An 18946-nucleotide genomic window follows, 5' to 3' on the forward strand; every position below is an offset into this window, starting at 1 on the left:
GAGATGTGTGGCTACTTACTGAAGGTATGATCAATTCTGGCAACCACTGAATTTTCTTTATGCTGGTGACAGACTATGGATTAGATTTGTTCACAAAAACCTGTATCACAATTTGTCAATCTAAAGATTAAAGACCAATTTCCTGATTGGAGGTATCAAGTGATGTATTACATGTATTACCAAAACTAATACATATGTTAAGTAAGCTTCTAATGCATCTGGTAAATATGCTTCTGACTGTGGAAGATTTCCTTGCGTCCTCTCTTCTCGACCTCCTCGCCTCCTTCTCAAACTCCATTGGATTAGAGAGCCAGAGGTCCCACCCATCTGACCTTCTTCTCCAATGGATTTTGAGAAGGAGGCGAGGAGAGAGGACGCGAGGAGAAAGTATTGAGATTCTCCCATTGTCATTTGCGTCTACTTTATAGAAGTCTGTCACTAGACAATGTGAGGAAGACTGAGTTTTTTTTTTTCGAGAGTTGCAGGAGAATGTCGGACGGAAAAAAGATAGCGGAAGTGGATTCTGAATCTAATGGCGGTAGAACCAAGGAGAATTGAAATATTGTCCAAAAGAAAGGAAAACGTAGCAAAGGAGAGTACAGTGATGAGAATGTCACGTCGTATCTTGTAGGAGTACGGTTTGTAATTGAGGGCCAGCTGATCGAATTACCAATCTTGAGGAATCCATTTGAGATATCCAAACTGGTGGAGAGAGTCCTGGTGAGAGTGAAAGCTGTGATGATCACGAGAAGCGGGCTGGTTTTGATGTTTTGTGCTTCTGAGGATCAGAAGAAACATGTGTTGCGTCTCACCCGATTTGATACGTTTGAAGTGTCCTGTGTGTCTTAGGGACAGGGCACCCCTCAAGGGGGTTATATCTGGAGTCTCTTGGGAAGTAGATGTTGAAGAGTCCATGGTGGTGGATAGGCCTTCACTGCAGGCTGCAGGGGTTGCCTTTCACCAGCAGGATACTGACATTTTAAAGGTTAAGAAGGTGGACTTTGTGGCCTTTATAGCTATGGTGATAAATGGCACTGCCAAGGTGGGGAGAAGGTCCAGGAAGATAGAAATCATTGTGGAAGCAGCTGAGCAGTTCCTGGGGCTGAAAGATTTCTTGGCGGAGGAGTTACATGGAATATTGTCACAAGCTGTACCACCCTCTCAGGCCCTAGAGCCTGAAAAGAGAGATATGGAGAACTGAAAGAAGGAAGAAGTGGGAGTTTTGTTTTGTTATTGTACTATTTTTATTTGGGTGGATTAAGTTAGTTTCCCTATTACGTCTGGATTTTGTTTTTACATTGTTTTGGTTTCAACCCGTCCAGTTGGTGACGGCAAAATACACCCAAAAATGGGTTGTAGTCCGCCATAAAACCCACAGAAGAAGAAGTCTGTAACGAGCCTCGGGTTTGATTTGATGAACACGGAAGTGATACTGGAATTCATGGGATGGGAAAACAAATCTTTAAAGCACCGCCTCAACGTGTTAAGACAGTCATTACCGATTCGTTTCAACCGTGCACAGTCTTAGTTTACGCGCATTCTGTTATCTTGAATTAACCGTAATTCTTTCTAGCTCTGCTGTAGACTAGTTGAGCACAATGAACAACTGTATCGTTAATGTGATAACACTATGCATTGTAATGCAGGTGAATTGCGCTTTGGATTTCGACAAAACGCGCACGACATATTCTGCGAAGGTGAGTGAAATATCTTTACATTTATTCAAATGTTGTTCATTAACCTACTCTATCAATTCATTATGTATAGTACAGTAACATAGACTATTCAATATTCTTGCACAGATCTTTGGGTTCTCATGGGAGAACTGCGGTAAGCCAGACGACCCAGCGGTTCTGAAGACCCTAGCCCTGTCCCCGGACCCCATCACAGTTCCAGGGGACCTGACGGCCAGTGCATCCGGGACCACAACGGTCGAGCTGGCCGCTCCCCTAGCTGTGAGTACAAGGCATGCACCAAGGGTCTCCTCAAATGCTCAAATGAGATCTTGAATGCTATTCGATTACTAACGAAGTACTACTGATTTGTTAAAGTAGCTAGTGAATTGAATTAACCAACCATTAGCTTTCGAGGTAGGCATATGGTATTGCCTGTCTTTAACACATGTATATACATACTCCTCTGTTACCATAGCCGCAGGATATAGGGGTGCTAAGGGTGCTGCAGCACCCCCTGAAAAATCAGAAAAAATATATATATACTACTGGTCAAAAGTTTGGACACACCTACTCATTCAAGGGTTTTTCTTTATTTTTACTATTTTTTTGTGTTGTAGAATAATAGTGAAGACATCAAAACTGTGAAATAACACATATGGAATCATGTAGTAACCAAAAAAGTGTTAAACAAATAAAATAAAATATATTTGAGATTCTTCAAAGTAGCCACCCTTTGCCTTGATGACAGCTATGCACACTCTTGGCATTCTCTCAACCAGCTTCACCTGGAATGCTTTTCCAACAGTCATGAAGGAGTTCCCACATATGCTGAGCACTTGTTGGCTGCTATTCCTTCACTCTGCCGTCCGACTCATCCCAAACCATCAGGGGATTATGGTGGCCAGGTCATCTGATGCAGCACTCCATCACTCTCCTTCTTGGTAAAATAGCCCTTACACAGCCTGGAGGTGTGTTGGGTCATTGTCCTGTTGAAAAAGAAATGATAGTCCCACTAAGCCCAAACCAGATGGGATGGCGTATCACTGCAGAATGCTGTGGTACCCATGCTGGTTAAGTGGGCCTTGAATTCTAAATAAATCACTGACAGTGTCACCAGCAAAGCACCCGCACACCATCATATCTCCTCCATGCTTCACTGTGGGAACCACACATGCGGAGATCATCCGTTCACCTTCTCTGCGTCTCGCAAAGACACGGCGGTTGGAACCAAAAATCTCAAATTTGGACTCCAGACCAAAGGACAGATTTCCACTGGTCTAATGTCCATTGCTCGTGTTTCTTGGCCCATGCAAGTCTCTTCTTCTTATTGGTGTCCTTTAGTAGTGGTTTCTTTGCAGCAATTCGACCATGAAGGCCTGATTCACGCAGTCTCCTCTGAACAGTTGATGTTGAGATGTGTCTGTTACTTGAACTCTGTGAAGCATTTATTTGGGCTGCAATCTGAGGTGCAGTTAACTCTAATTAACTTATCCTCTGCAGCAGAGGTAACTCTGGGTCTTCCTTTCCTGTGGCGGTCCTCATGAGAGCTAGTTTCATCATAGCGCTTGATGGTTTTTGCGACTGCACTTGAAGAAACGTTCAAAGTTCTTGAAATGTTCCGTATTGACTGACCTTCATGTCTTGATGGACTGTCATTTCTCTTTGCTTATTTGAGCTGTTCTTGCCATAATATGGACTTGGTCTTTTACTTAATATGGCCATCTTCTGTATACCACCCTTACCTTGTCACAACACAACTGATTGGCTCAAACGCATTAAAAAGGAAAGAAATTTCACAAATTAACTTTTAAGAAGGCCCACCTGTTAATTGAAATGCATTCCAGGTGACTATCTCATGAAGCTGGTTGAGAGAATGAGACATAAGAGTGTGCAAACCTGTCATCAAGGCAAAAGGGGTGGCTACTTTGAAGAATCTCAAATATAAAATATATTTGGATTTGTTTAACACTTTTTTTTGGTTACTACATGATTCCACATGTGTTATTTTAATAGTTTTGATGTCTTCACTATTATTCTACAATGTAGAGAATAGTAAAAATAAAGAAAGACCTTTTGAATGGTACTGTATATTACAAAACATTTTTATTTATTTTTTACCAAAGCAGTGCACTGGGCCTTTACTAGTCCTTTATTAACGGACCGATATAGACGTCTGGGGGCAAACAGGGTAGTTGTATAATTAAGCACCACCCCAAAACTACTTCCCGCGACTATACAATACATAAAGAAATATACATTTTTGTCATTTAGCTTTTATCCAGAGCGACTTACAGGAGCAATTAGGGTTAAGTGCCTTGCTCAAGGGCACATCGGCAGATTTTTCACCTAGTTGGTTTGGGGATTCGAACCAGCGACCTTTCAGTTACTGGCCCAACGCTCTTAACTACTAGGCATATTCAGTGCCTTTGGAAAGTATTCAGACCCCTTGACTTTTTCCACATATTGTTACGTTACAGCCTTATTCTAAAATTGATTAAAATTATTTGTTTTCTCCTCAATCTACACACAGTACCCCATAATGACAAAGTGAAAACAGGTTTTTTGAAATGTTTGCTAAAAACATCAACAGAAATACCTTATTTACATACGTATTCAGACCCTATGGGCCCCGTGTATCTCAGTTGGTAGAGCATGGCGCTTGCAACGTCAGGGTTGTGGGTTCGATTCCCACGGGAGGCCAGTATGAAAATGTATGCACTCACTAACTGTAAGTCGCTCTGGATAAGATCATCTGCTAAATGAGTAAAATGTAAATGTAAATACTCGAAATTGAGCTCAGGTGCATCTGTTTCCATTGATCATCCTTGAGATGTTTCTACAACTTGATTGGAGTCCACCTGTGAGAAATTCATTTAATTGGACATGATTTGAAAAGGTGCACACCTGTCTATATAAGGTCCCATAGTTGACGGTTCATGTCAGAGTAAAAACCAAGCCATGAGGTCAAACAAAATTGTTCGTAGAGCTCCGAGACAGGATTGTGTCGAGGTACAGATCTGGGGAAGGGTATCAAAAAATGTCTGCATCTTTGAAGGTCCACAAGAACACAGTGGCCTCCATCATTCTTAAATGGAAGAAGATTGGAACCACCAAGACTCTTCCTAGAGCTGACTGCCCGGCCAAACTGAGCAATCGGGGAGAAGGGCCTTGGTCAGGGAGGTGACCAAGAACCCGATGGTCACTCTGACAGAGCTCCAGAGTTCCTCTGTGGAGATGGGAGAACCTTCCAGAAGGACAACCATCTCTGCAGCACTCCACCAATCAGACCTTTATGGTAGAGTGGCCAGATGGAAGCCACTCCTCAGTAAAAGGCACATGACAGTCCGCTTGGAGTTTGCCAAAAGGAACCTAAAGGACTCTCAGACCATGAGAAACAAGATTCTCTGGTATGATGAAACCAAGCTTGAACTCTTTGGCCTGAATGTCACCTTCCAACAGGACAATGACCCTAAGCACACAGCAAAGACAACGCAGGAGTTGCTTCTGGACAAGTCTCTGAATGTCCTTGAGTGGCCCAGCCAGAGCCCGGACTTGAACTTGATCGAACATCTCTGGAGAGACCTGAAAATAGCTGTGCAGCGACGCTCCCCATCCAACCTGACAGAGCTTAAGAGGGTCTGAAGAGAAGTAAAGGGTTTAAATGTGATATTTCCGTTTTTTGTATTTAATAAATATGCAAAAATGTCTAAACCTGTTTTTTATTTTTCATTAGGGGTATTGTGTGTAGATCGATGAGGTGAGAAACAATGTAATACATTTTTTAATAAGGCTGTAACGTAACAAAATGTGGATAAAGTCAAGGGGTCTGAATACTTTCCGAATGAATAGGCTCTTTGTGTATAAAAATGGTCACAATCAAAGCTAGTTTGACACACTATAGTCCTACTAAATAAGAGACCATCAATTCCTCCTGAAAAACTTACCAACAGGGAATTGAAAGCTGTTACTTTGCCACATCAGTCTGTAGGCCTATTCAGACATGTGAGAGCCTATTCCACTTTGTCTGTTGGTGCTTCTGGGTGCTTCTGGGTGCTTCTGGGTGCTGTGTTGTTAAACAGGTAGAAACTTGCCTGTGGGGAGGTTTGTCTGACTCACGGATGAGCTTCATGTGAGCAGCTCACCACATAAACCTCTGCTCTGCTGCACCGGTGGCCCAAATAGATATGAAATGTACAGTAGACTTCCTGATTCAATGCTCACCCTTACAATGCAGAGTTCACAAGAGAAGGAATGGCATTTGCAGTGGTGATGGCAGTGTTCTGTTCAAGAATGCGCCAATGTAATGTTGCGTTATGAACGTTTTTGCAACAGACAGCTTTCACATACTGGACATTCAGTTGTTCCCAACTTCTATTGGTTTAGTTGATGCAATGCAGAGAAGACTGACTTGACTGTTCTTCCTGGAAATCAATCACCTAGATCAGTGTCAGATTATTCCTTTCCTTCCATGGCAATAGCCTACCCCTGATTCTCTCTTAACATTGGTGACATCATTGCAAGGGAAGAATAGAACCGTTTCTGCTTTGCTGGAAACAACTAGGGTGCATTGTACAAGTCAAGAATAGCCTGACATTCTTTTTTTTTTTTACACCACAGTACTGGACCTATTTTCTCCTCTTAGGTAACTTGACCAAGCCTGGCGGTACGTCTGTCAAGATAGTTTTATTGTCATAACCCATGGATTATATACTTTGTTTTTCATAACATCCCAGTTTAACTATTTAGGATGCAAATTGGCCAATCAAACGTTGTAGAGTAGTTGAATACCAGCGTTTTGTCCTTGTGCTGGCCTACCTGGTGGATAGGCATACTGTTACTGTAGCCCACTGTTACTGTAGCCCACTGTTTTTCCAGACAACCCAGTTAACTGGCCCTATATATTTCTCTCCTCTTAGGTGAACGTGACGCTGGAGAAGGAGGTGGCAGGGTTCTGGGTCAAGGTCCCGTGTCTGGAAGAGATAGGGAGCTGCCACTACACAGACGGCTGTGACCTGCTCAACCAACTGATACCGCCCGGAACGGACTGTCCTGAACCTCTACACACCTACGGCATCCCCTGCCACTGCCCCTTTAAAGCTGTGAGTCTATACTGTAGTTCATATCCTGCCACTGCCCCTTTAAAGCTGTGAGTCTATACTGTAGTTCATATCCTGCCACTGCCCCTTTAAAGCTGTGAGTCTATACTGTAGTTCATATCCTGCCACTGCCCCTTTAAAGCTGTGAGTCTAGATACTGTAGTTCATATCCTGCCACTGCCCCTTTAAAGCTGTGAGTCTATACTGTAGTTCATATCCTGCCACTGCCCCTTTAAAGCTGTGAGTCTATACTGTAGTTCATATCCTGCCACTGTCCCTTTAAAGCTGTGAGTCTATACTGTAGTTCATATCCTGCCACTGTCCCTTTAAAGCTGTGAGTCTATACTGTAGTTCATCCCCTGCCACTGTCCCTTTAAAGCTGTGAGTCTATACTGTAGTTCATCCCCTGCCACTGTCCCTTTAAAGCTGTGAGTCTATACTGTAGTTCATCCCCTGCCACTGTCCCTTTAAAGCTGTGAGTCTATACTGTAGTTCATCCCCTGCCACTGTCCCTTTAAAGCTGTGAGTCTAGATATGTGATGTAGAAAGAACGTGTTCCTCCAGTGGTTAACGCTTAGGCTACTTCCCTCTTTCATATCCTGTTCAGTGCAATGTAGTGAATGTCCGTTGACAGCACTCTTTGTTGTACAGCAGCTAGCCAAACAACAAAGTTAAAAACGTTCTCTGAATGTTCTGAACATTTGCACTGAACGTTCTGTTGCTCAGTACTCATTCTGTTTTTCTCAAGGATACGTTTTTCTGTTTACTCAATGTCTTTTGTGTTCAAATGACCTATTTTCTCTCTCCTAAGGGTGCATACCTTTCTATACAGTAAAGCATGCTTTACTCAGAGGCTGTATCCCAAATGGCTCCCTATACTATATATATATATATATATATATATATAGTACTTTGACCAAGGTGCACTACCCTTGAAAAGAGCCCAATGGGCCTTGGTCAAAAGTAGTGCACTATATAGGGAATAGGGTGATATTTGGGACACAGAGAAAGTGTATTGGTTGAACCTCTATTTCCTGTCTGTTCTAAGGGGGTGTACACACTACCAGAGTCAGATTTCTACCTCCCTGACATTGACCTTCCCTACTGGCTGACCAACGGACACTACAGAGTACAGGGAGTGCTGGGAGCTGTGGGGAAAGAACTGGGCTGCCTCAAAATCACCTTCGCTGTCCACTCTAATAACTAAACGGTGGGTAAATGTCCTTCTCTGTCCACTCTAATAACTAAACGGTGGGTAAATGTCCTTCTCTGTCCACTCTAATAACTAAACGGTGGGTAAATGTCCTTCTCTATCCACTCTAATAACTAAACGGTGGGTAAATGTCCTTCTCTGTCCACTCTAATAACTAAACGGTGGGTAAATGTTCTTCTCTGTCCACTCTAATAACTAAACGGTGGGTAAATGTCCTTCTCTGTCCACTCTAATAACTAAACGGTGGGTAAATGTCCTTCTCTATCCACTCTAATAACTAAACGGTGGGTAAATGTCCTTCTCTATCCACTCTAATAACTAAACGGTGGGTAAATGTCCTTCTCTATCCACTCTAATTAAATGGTGGATACAGGGAACGTAATGTACCATTCAGTGAACTGGTGTACTGACACTTCTGTCTTCTTTATTCTCAAGGGAACTTCGGCTTTCATCTCTTCTCATCAAACCGTCGATTGAGAACTGGGCCTGTATACACAGGAGTGTTGACTTAGGATCAGTTTGACCTTTACGGTCTGAGGCGCTTTGTGGATACTGGCCCAAACAAGCAGTAACTGAACTACTACTGTAGTTTAGGACACGATTCAGTAGACTCACTTTCAGGGAAAACAGTTGAGTGATTTGCAAGGCTACGTACAGGCTTCGTACAGGCTACGTACAGGCTTCGTACAGGCTTCGTACAGGCTACGTACAGGCTACGTACAGGCTACGTACAGGCTACGTACAGGCTCCCTACTGTACTGCTATGAACTTGCCATAACTAGTATGATTATTTGTCATAATGTTTTACACTGTCTTTTTTTTTATTTTTTATACGGAATGCTTTTTATTCGATTTCTTGTCAAGGGTGAATGACCGTGGGTATGCTTCTATTGCTCAGTTGCTTTTACCCTAGGCATGGTACTGGTCACATGACTAGTAGTTTTCTACGGATCGTATTGCTACTTCTGTTTGCTAGTGTGACGCTAATTATTTTACAACCCATGGGAATATGTTGTTCTTCCTGTTTGATTGTGCATTGATCTGTTTTTTTCTGAAGGTGTTTTATTGTTGACATGTTCAAAGTGCCTAAATAGACCTGCTGGAATTGGCGTCTACGGATCCAGTGCGACTTTGTGACGTTTCAAAGGGAAATGGCATTAACACAGGCAATCAATTCCCTCCCTCGTATAATAGCAATAGGCTAATCCCATTCTATAACCAATTAAAGTGATCTAAGAAATGTAAATGCACTTCCTATCTTAAATAAAAATTCTAATGAAATGGTAATCAACTATATAAGTTTTGCACCTTGATTATTTAGAAATGACGTGCTTACTATTGTAACAAATCACCATTATGCTGGTCAATATTTCACTGTAATTATTATTATTTTTTAAATAAAATAATATCCTATATGTTGGTAAGTCTTTGTTTTCTGAAATGAATTACTGTATTGTGCGATCAGGATTTGAACCTCTGCAGTTCCCCAGGATGGCCACAGGAAAGCACTAGTGGTTAAATGTTGATTACTTGACAGTGGGTCATGGGAGATTCTGAGACTTATTCCTGGTTTCAGTCTACCAACTTCTTTGGTAGTTTATTGAAAAGATGCCATGCAGATTATGTGTAGTTCTATGTGAAGTACTGTAATTTGATTACTTACTTTAACATCATGGTGCAAGATAATGGAGTGGGGATTGTTATGGATATCTTAGTACTAATCTGTCTGATGTGTTGACCAGTCAGTCTGCAGATGGAAACCCAGTCCTGGTACAATGCTGCTCAGTCCAGAGTCCAGATCACTCTTCTTCTCAACTTGACAACATTCTCCTCATTTCTGATTGTCCAGGGTGTACTCCAATTCACTTTACACTAACAGATGTCCAGGGTGTAATCCAATTCACTTTACACTAACAGATGTCCAGGGTGTACTCCAATTCACTTTACACTAACAGATGTCCAGGGTGTACTCCAATTCACTTTGCACTAACAGATGTCCAGGTGTTCTTGTGTCTCTCTCTGTCTCTCTCAAAATGTCTCAGAGCAGATGTCTAAGTTAAGAGGCCTACGTACCCTCCCCTCATGTCTATACACTTCCTGTACGTACCCTCCCCTCATGTCTATAAACTTCCTGTACGTACCCTCCCCTCATGTCTATAAACTTCCTGTACGTACCCTCCCCTCATGTCTATAAACTTCCTGTACGTACCCTCCCCTCATGTCTATAAACTTCCTGTACGTACCCTCCCCTCATGTCTATAAACTTACTGTACGTACCCTCCCCTCATGTCTATAAACTTCCTGTACGTACCCTCCCCTCATGTCTATAAACTTCCTGTACGTACCCTCCCCTCATGTCTATAAACTTCCTGTACGTACCCTCCCCTCATGTCTATAAACTTCCTGTACGTACCCTCCCCTCATGTCTATACACTTAAGCCAGGGGCAATTTAGGTGCAAATATAACCTCGTCCCCAGCGGGCTCTCTCTGAATTGAGCCTGGGGACGAGGTGAGTGGAAATAGAACATACCGTTAATATTTTATGTCACTGTGTATGTTACTGTCCTCTGTTGTGGCTAGAGAGAAATATAAAGCACTGTGTATACCCTTCCAGAGAGTTCTCACTCAGTCTCAGAGGGCAATGGATGCGTCCCAAATGGCACCCTATTCCCCGATGGGCACTGGTCAAAAGTAGTGCAGTATATAGGGAATAGGGTGCCATTTGGGACTCATGCAATGTTAACAATGTTATATGTTGGCCAGCTGGATGGACAGCTACCCTCCTGATGTCTGGTCCTCCTACCCTCTTACCCTGCTGATGTCTGGTCGTCTTATCCTCTTACCCTGCTGATGCCTGGTCCTCCTACCCTCTTACCCTGCTGATGTCTGGTCCTCCTACCCTGCTGATGTCTGGTCCTCCTACCCTCCTGATGTCTGGTCCTCCTACCCTGCTGATGTCTGGTCCTCCTACCCTGCTGATGTCTGGTCCTCCTACCCTGCTGATGTCTGGTCCTCCTACCCTGCTGATGTCTGGTCCTCCTACCCTGCTTATGTCTGGTCCTCCTACCCTGCTAATGTCTGGTCCTCCTACCCTCCTGATGTCTGGTCCTCCTACCCTTCGGATGTCTGGTCCTCCTACCCTCCTGATGTCTGGTCCTCCTATCCTCCTACCCTGCTGATGTCTTGTCCTCCTATCCTCCTACCCTGCTGATGTCTGGTCGTCCTACCCTCCTGTGGCCTGAACCTCCTATCCTCCTGATGTCTGGTCCTCCTATCCTCCTACCCTCCTGATGTCTGGACCTCCTATCTTCCTACCCTCCTGATGTCTGGTCCTCCTATCCTCCTATCCTCCTGATGTCTAGTCCTCCTACCCTCCTGATGTCTGGTCCTCTCATCCTCTTACCCTGCTGATGTCTGGTCCTCCTACCCTGCTGATGTCTGGTCCTCCTACCCTGCTGATGTCTGGTCCTCCTACCCTCCTGATGTCTGGTCCTCCTATCCTCCTATCCTCCTGATGTCTGGTCCTCCTACCCTCCTGATGTCTGGTCCTCCTATCCTCCTACCCTGCTGATGTCTGGTCATCCTACCCTCCTGATGGCTGGTCCTCCTATCCTCCTATCCTCCTGATGTCTGGTCCTCCTATCCTCTTACCCTCCTGATGTCTGGTCCATCTACCCTCCTGATGTCTGGTCCTCCTATCCTCCTGATGTCTGGTCCTCCTACCCTCCTGATGTCTGGTCCTCCTACCCTCCTGATGTCTGGTCGTCTTATCATCTTACCCTGCTGATGTTTGGTCCTCCTACCCTGCTGATGTCTGGTCCTCCTACCCTCCTGATGTCTGGTCCTCCTATCCTCTTGATGTCTGGTCCTCCTATCCTCCTATCCTCTTGATGTCTGGTCCTCCTATCCTCCTACCCTGCTGATGTCTGGTCCTCCTACCCTCCTGATGTCTGGTCCTCCTATCCTCCTATCCTCCTGATGTCTAGTCCTCCTACCCTCCTGATGTCTGGTCCTCCTATCCTCCTGATGTATGGTCCTCCTACCCTCCTACCCTCCTGATGTCTGGTCCTCCTATCCTCTTACCCTGCTGATGTCTGGTCCGTCTACCCTCCTGATGTCTGGTCCTCCTACCCTCCTGATGTCTGGTCCTCCTACCCTCCTGATGTCTGGTCCTCCTATCCTCTTGATGTCTGGTCCTCCTACCCTCTTGATGTCTGGTCCTCCTACCCTGCTGATGTCTGGTCCTCCTACCCTCTTGATGTCTGGTCCTCTTATCATCTTACCCTGCTGATGTCTGGTCCTCCTACCCTGCTGATGTCTGGTCCTCCTACCCTCCTGATGTCTGGTCCTCCTACCCTCCTGATGTCTGGTCCTCCTATCCTCCTATACTCCTGATGTCTGGTCCTCCTACCCTCCTGATGTCTGGTCCTCCTATTCTCCTACCCTGCTGATGTCTGGTCCTCCTACCCTCCTGATGTCTGGTCCTCCTATCCTCCTATCCTCCTGATGTCTAGTCCTCCTACCCTGCTGATGTGTGGTCCTCCTATCCTCCTGATGTCTGGTCCTCCTATCCTCTTACCCTGCTGATGTATGGTCCTTCTACCCTCCTGATGTCTGGTCCTCCTATCTTCCTGATGTCTGGTCCTCCTACCCTGCTGATGTCTGGTCCTCCTACCCTCCTGATGTCTGGTCCTCCTATCTTCCTGATGTCTGGTCCTCCTACCCTGCTGATGTCTGGTCCTCCTACCCTGCTGATGTCTGGTCATCCTATCCTGCTGATGTCTGGTCCTCCTATTCTCCTGATGTCTGGTCCTCCTATCCTCCTGATGTCTGGTCCTCCTACCCTGCTGATGTTTGGTCCGACCCTGCTGATGTCTGTTATTCCTACCCTGCTGATGTCTGGTCTTCCTACCCTCCTGATGTCTGGTCATCCTACCCTCCTGATGTCTGGTCATCCTACCCTGCTGATGTCTGACCCTCCTATCCTCCTGATGTCTGACCCTCCTATCCTCCTGATGTCTGGTCCTCCTATCCTCCTGATATCTGGTCCTCCTATCCTCCTGATGTCTGGTCCTCCTATTCTCCTACCCTGCTGATGTCTGACCCTCCTATCCTCCTGATGTCTGGTCCTCCTATCCTCCTACCCTGCTGATGTCTGGTCATCCTATCCTGCTGATGTCTGGTCCTCCTATTCTCCTGATGTCTGGTCCTCCTACCCTCCTGATGTCTGTTCCTCCTACCCTGCTGATGTCTGGTCCTCCTACCCTCCTATCCTCCTGATGTCTGGTCCTCCTATCCTCCTACCCTCCTGATGTCTGTTCCTCCTACCCTGCTGATGTCTGGTCCTCCTACCCTCCTACCCTGCTGATGTCTGGTCCTCCTACCCTCTACCCTGCTGATGTCTGGTCCTCCTACCCTCCTACCCTGCTGATGTCTGGTCCTCCTACCCTCTACCCTGCTGATGTCTGGTCCTCCTACCCTCTACCCTGCTGATGTCTGGTCCTCCTACCCTCTACCCTGCTGATGTCTGGTCCTCCTACCCTCCTGATGTCTGGTCCTCCTATCCTCCTATCCTCCTGATGTCTAGTCCTCCTACCCTGCTGATGTGTGGTCCTCCTATCCTCCTGATGTCTGGTCCTCCTATCCTCTTACCCTGCTGATGTATGGTCCTTCTACCCTCCTGATGTCTGGTCCTCCTATCTTCCTGATGTCTGGTCCTCCTACCCTGCTGATGTCTGGTCCTCCTACCCTCCTGATGTCTGGTCCTCCTATCTTCCTGATGTCTGGTCCTCCTACCCTGCTGATGTCTGGTCCTCCTACCCTGCTGATGTCTGGTCATCCTATCCTGCTGATGTCTGGTCCTCCTATTCTCCTGATGTCTGGTCCTCCTATCCTCCTGATGTCTGGTCCTCCTACCCTGCTGATGTTTGGTCCGACCCTGCTGATGTCTGTTATTCCTACCCTGCTGATGTCTGGTCTTCCTACCCTCCTGATGTCTGGTCATCCTACCCTCCTGATGTCTGGTCATCCTACCCTGCTGATGTCTGACCCTCCTATCCTCCTGATGTCTGACCCTCCTATCCTCCTGATGTCTGGTCCTCCTATCCTCCTGATATCTGGTCCTCCTATCCTCCTGATGTCTGGTCCTCCTATTCTCCTACCCTGCTGATGTCTGACCCTCCTATCCTCCTGATGTCTGGTCCTCCTATCCTCCTACCCTGCTGATGTCTGGTCATCCTATCCTGCTGATGTCTGGTCCTCCTATTCTGCTGATGTCTGGTCCTCCTACCCTCCTGATGTCTGTTCCTCCTACCCTGCTGATGTCTGGTCCTCCTACCCTCTATCCTGCTGATGTCTGGTCCTCCTACCCTCCTACCCTGCTGATGTCTGTTCCTCCTACCCTGCTGATGTCTGGTCCTCCTACCCTCTACCCTGATGATGTCTGGTCCTCCTACCCTCTACCCTGCTGATGTCTGGTCCTCCTACCCTCTACCCTGCTGATGTCTGGTCCTCCTACCCTCTACCCTGCTGATGTCTGGTCCTCCTACCCTCTACCCTGCTGATGTCTGGTCCTCCTACCCTCTACCCTGCTGATGTCTGGTCCTCCTACCCTCCTACCCTGCTGATGTCTGGTCCTCCTACCCTCTACCCTGCTGATGTCTGGTCCTCCTACCCTCTACCCTGCTGATGTCTGGTCCTCCTACCCTCTACCCTGCTGATGTCTGGTCCTCCTACCCTCTACCCTGCTGATGTCTGGTCCTCCTACCCTCCTGATGTCTGTTCCTCCTACCCTGCTGATATCTTGTCCTCCTACTGTCCTACCCTGCTGATGTCTGGTCCTCCTACCCTCTACCCTTCTGATGTCTGGTCCTCCTACCCTCCTACCCTGCTGATGTCTGATCCTCCTTAAGAACTAATAACTGTTCATGCATGATGGATATGGAGTTTCAAATAAACTGTTACACATACAGTACCAGTCAAAAGTTTGGACACACCTACTCATTCAAGGGTTTTTCTTTATTTTTACTATTTTCTACATTGTAGAATAATAGTGAAGACATCAAAACTATGAAATAACACATATGGAACCATGTAGTAACCAAAAAAGTGTTAAACAAATCAAAATATATTTTATATTTGAGATTCTTCAAATAGCCACCCTTTGCCTTGATGACAGCTTTGCACACTCTTGGAATTCTCTCAACCAGCTTCACCTGGAATGCTTTTCCAACGGTCTTGAAGGAGTTCCCACATATGCTGAGCACTCGTTGGCTGCTTTTCCTTCACTCTGCCGTCCGACTCATCCCAAACCATCTCAATTGGGTTGAGGTCGTGGGGATTGTGGAGGCCAGGTCATCTGATGCAGCACTCCATCACTCTCCTTCTTGGTAAAATAGCCCTTACACAGCCCGGAGGTGTGTTGGGTCATTGTCCTGTTGAAAAACAAATGATAGTCCCACTAAGCGCAAACCAGATGGGATTGCGTATCACTGCAGAATGCTGTGGTAGCCATGCTGGTTAAGTGTGCCTTGAATTCTAAATAAATCACAGACCGTGTCACCAGCAAAGCACCCCCACACCATAACACCTCCTCCTCCATGCTTTACGGTGGGAACCACACATGCGGAGATCATCCGTTCACCCACACCGCGTCTCACAAAGACACGGCAGTTGGAACCAAAAATCTCAAATTTGGACTCCAGGCCAAAGGACAGATTTCCACTGGTCTAATGTCCATTGCTCGTGTTTCTTGGCCCAAGCAGGTCTCTTCTTCTTATTGGTGTCCTTTAGTAGTGGTTTATTTGCAGCAATTCGACCATGAATGCCTGATTCACACAGTCCCCTCTGAACAGCTGATGTTGAGATGTGTCTGTGACTTGAACTCTATGAAGCATTTATTTGGGCTGCAATTTCTGAGGCTGGTAACTCTAATAAACGTATCCTCTGCAGCAGAGGTGACTCTGGGTCTTCCATTCCTGTGGCGGTCCTCATGAGAGCCAGTTCCATCATAGCGTTTTGATGGTTTTTGCGACTGCACTTGAAGAAACTTTCAAAGGTCTTGACATTTTTTCGTATTGACTGACCTTAATGTCTTAAAGTAATGATGGGACTGGCGTTTCTCTTTGCTTATTTGAGTTGTTCTTGCCGTAATATGAACTTGGTCTTTTACCAAATAGGGCTAACCCCCCGTTATTGTCTCTTACGTATAATCCCCTATTCACACATACAATGACCTCCAAAGTCTTAGCCTGCTTAGCCTGCTGTTCCTTCAGTCTTTGGTCGTCTAGCCTAATACACCTGGTCTTCAAAGTGATCAGCACTGTAGCATATGATTATAGGATTGGTATTAAAAAGTCATGGCCCTATAATCTTATCCTTCCTTTCCACCCTCACTTTGAGAAAGTCATCATTTCCTATCCTAGTGCCTGGTAACAAAAAGGAAGGATGTCACCTCCTTTCTCCTCCCTCTTTCCAGTGTCCAATGAGGCCCTCTTTCTCAGATAAATGACCTACCAATGACAATGACCCTTCCAGATTATCCCTGTGTTTAGTCAGATTGTGTTGAATAAATGTTAGAATGACGTTGACATATTGTTTATCCTTTAGATGGCAGTGCAAACTCGACATTGCATCCGACAGCTTGTCACTCTGATCGCAACAAAGGGAACGTATGGCCCTGTACACACTTAGGTTGTGCAACTGATCTGCAACACATTCGGCACAATGGTTGTGATGCAACAAAACTAATCACACAAGCGCTGTGTAAACATTTTTCAAGCACATAAGTTGTGTCACAACCATTGTTACAAATGCGTCGCACGTCAGATGTATAACCTAAGTGTATACGGGGCCTTATGGGCCCAGGGGGTAACTGAGACACTGCAGCTGCTACTGCTATGGAAAGTTCCACTGTTCACACACAGTTCTCAACGAACAACTGCTCCATCATTTAATGTGGGATTAGAGCTCACTAACCTATAAATAGACCGAGTTTTTGACAAAAAATGAAAGCGTTTGGGATTCCACGGATTAATCTGACCCTAGTACTGTAGATGCTTAGTATAAACTAAACAGAGACCAAGGCCAAAAATAGACTCAGTGTTTCAGTGAACTCATTGCCGGGTTGTGGGGAAGACAGCTGGTGTGTCAGAGTAAAGAGCGACACTTGAATACATTGTTCTGCTTGTATTGTTTTTATACAACTTTTAGTTTGTCCTCTATTTTACAAGATAGAGGACTTTGTCGCTAATATGTTCAAAGTTGAAATAATGTAATGTTGATAATATAGATATTTTTGTAAGGGGGCCAACTTTCAGAGTCGTATCTGAGAGATAAAATCTCTTTGTTCACAGTTGAAATTATTGAATGTTAATTGCAGGGAAAGGTAATTTTGTAAGACGGCCATATCATTTATGTCATTTAGCAGACTTACAGGAGCAATTAGGGTTAAGTGCCTTGCTCAAGGGCACATCAACAGATTTTTCACCTAGTCAACTCGGGGATTAGAACCAGCGACCTTTCGGATACTTAACCACTAAACTACCTGCCGCGCATATCACAGTCATATCTGTTTAACCTCTTGTAGTTTTGAATTTAACCCATTTTAAATTTATTTAACTAGGCAAGTCAGTTAAGAACAAATTATTATTTACAATGACGGCCTACAGCGGCCAAACCCGGATGCTGGGCCAATTGCGCGCTGCTCTATGGGACTCCCAATCACGGCCAGTTGTGATACAGCCTGGAATCGAACCAGGGGGGTCTGTAGCACGCCTCCAGCACCGAGATGCAGTGTCTTAGACCACTGCGCCACTCGGGAGCCCATGATGTCACCTTTGGGAAATGTGATTGTAAACTAACAGCCACTAACTTTTTTGACTCATCACATACGCTGCTTCTGTTGTTAATTATCTGTCACTTTATTCCTAGTTATGTACATATCTACCTCAATTACCTCATACCCCTGCACATAGCCTCAGTACTGGTACCCTGTGTATATAGCCAAGTTATCGTTACTCATTATGTATTAAATACATTTTATTATTACTTTTATTATTACGTGTTTTACTTTTCTATTATTTCATTATTTTCTTTCTCTGCGTTGTTGGGAATGTAGGTAAGCGTTTCACTGTTAGTCTACACCGAAGCATGTTACAAATACAATTCGGTGTGATTTGATTTGTAAGTCATGAGGGCAACGATCATTCTTAACTATGGGACATGATGAAATGTTGCAGGTTGGTAAGTTATCCCAGAGGGCTGTGTGCAGCCTACAGGGGTAAAGCTATGATATGGAGTCTTTACAGCTGGCTACCCCTCCCTGCAAGATCAACATGAAGCTGGAGACTCTTATCTCCCTCACTAACTTTAAGCATCAGTTGTCAGAGCACCTTACCGATCACTGCACCTGTCCACAGCTCATCTGAATTTAGCCCACCCAACTACCTCATCCCCATATTGTTATTTATTTTGCATATTTGCACCCCAGTATCTCTATTTGCACATCATCTTTTGCACATCTATCATTCCAGTGTTAATGCTAAATTGTAATTATTTTGCACTATGGCCTATTTATTGCCTTACCTCCATAACTTGCTACATTTGCACACACTGTATATATATTTTCTGTTGTATTTTTGACTTTATGTTTTGTTTACCCCATATGTAACTCTGTGTTGTTGTTTTTATCGCACTGCTTTGCTTTATCTTGGCCAGGTCGCAGTTGTAAATGAGAACTTGTTCTCAACTGGCTTACCTGGTTAAATAAAGGTGAAATAAATAAATAAAATAAACATGGCCTCCTCCTCAGAGAAGGAATTAGTCTGTAAAGTAAAAACATGAAGGTCCATGTCCCATGTCCTTCTGACAGCCCTCCCTCCCTGGATGGATGGATGGATGGATGGATGGATGGATGGATGGGCGATGGCTCTACTGTGTGTCTTTTACATTTCCATTGACT

General features: G+C 45.1%; 1 protein-coding gene across 1 annotated transcript; it reads left to right on the forward strand.

Moving 5' to 3' along the window:
- Nucleotides 1–1262: 1262 nt before the first annotated feature.
- On the forward strand, nucleotides 1263–9409 carry LOC121538819 (ganglioside GM2 activator-like). Its single transcript, XM_041846990.2, has 5 exons — nucleotides 1263–1697; nucleotides 1803–1955; nucleotides 6593–6775; nucleotides 7821–7982; nucleotides 8421–9409. The coding sequence occupies exons 1-4, from the start codon at nucleotides 1599–1601 to the stop codon at nucleotides 7977–7979; spliced, it is 594 nt and encodes a 197-aa protein (XP_041702924.1). The 5' UTR covers nucleotides 1263–1598; the 3' UTR covers nucleotides 7980–7982; nucleotides 8421–9409.
- Nucleotides 9410–18946: the final 9537 nt, after the last annotated feature.

This window comes from Coregonus clupeaformis, chromosome 3 (assembly GCF_020615455.1).
Source record: "Coregonus clupeaformis isolate EN_2021a chromosome 3, ASM2061545v1, whole genome shotgun sequence".
In the NCBI taxonomy this organism is placed as follows: Eukaryota; Metazoa; Chordata; class Actinopteri; order Salmoniformes; family Salmonidae; genus Coregonus; species Coregonus clupeaformis.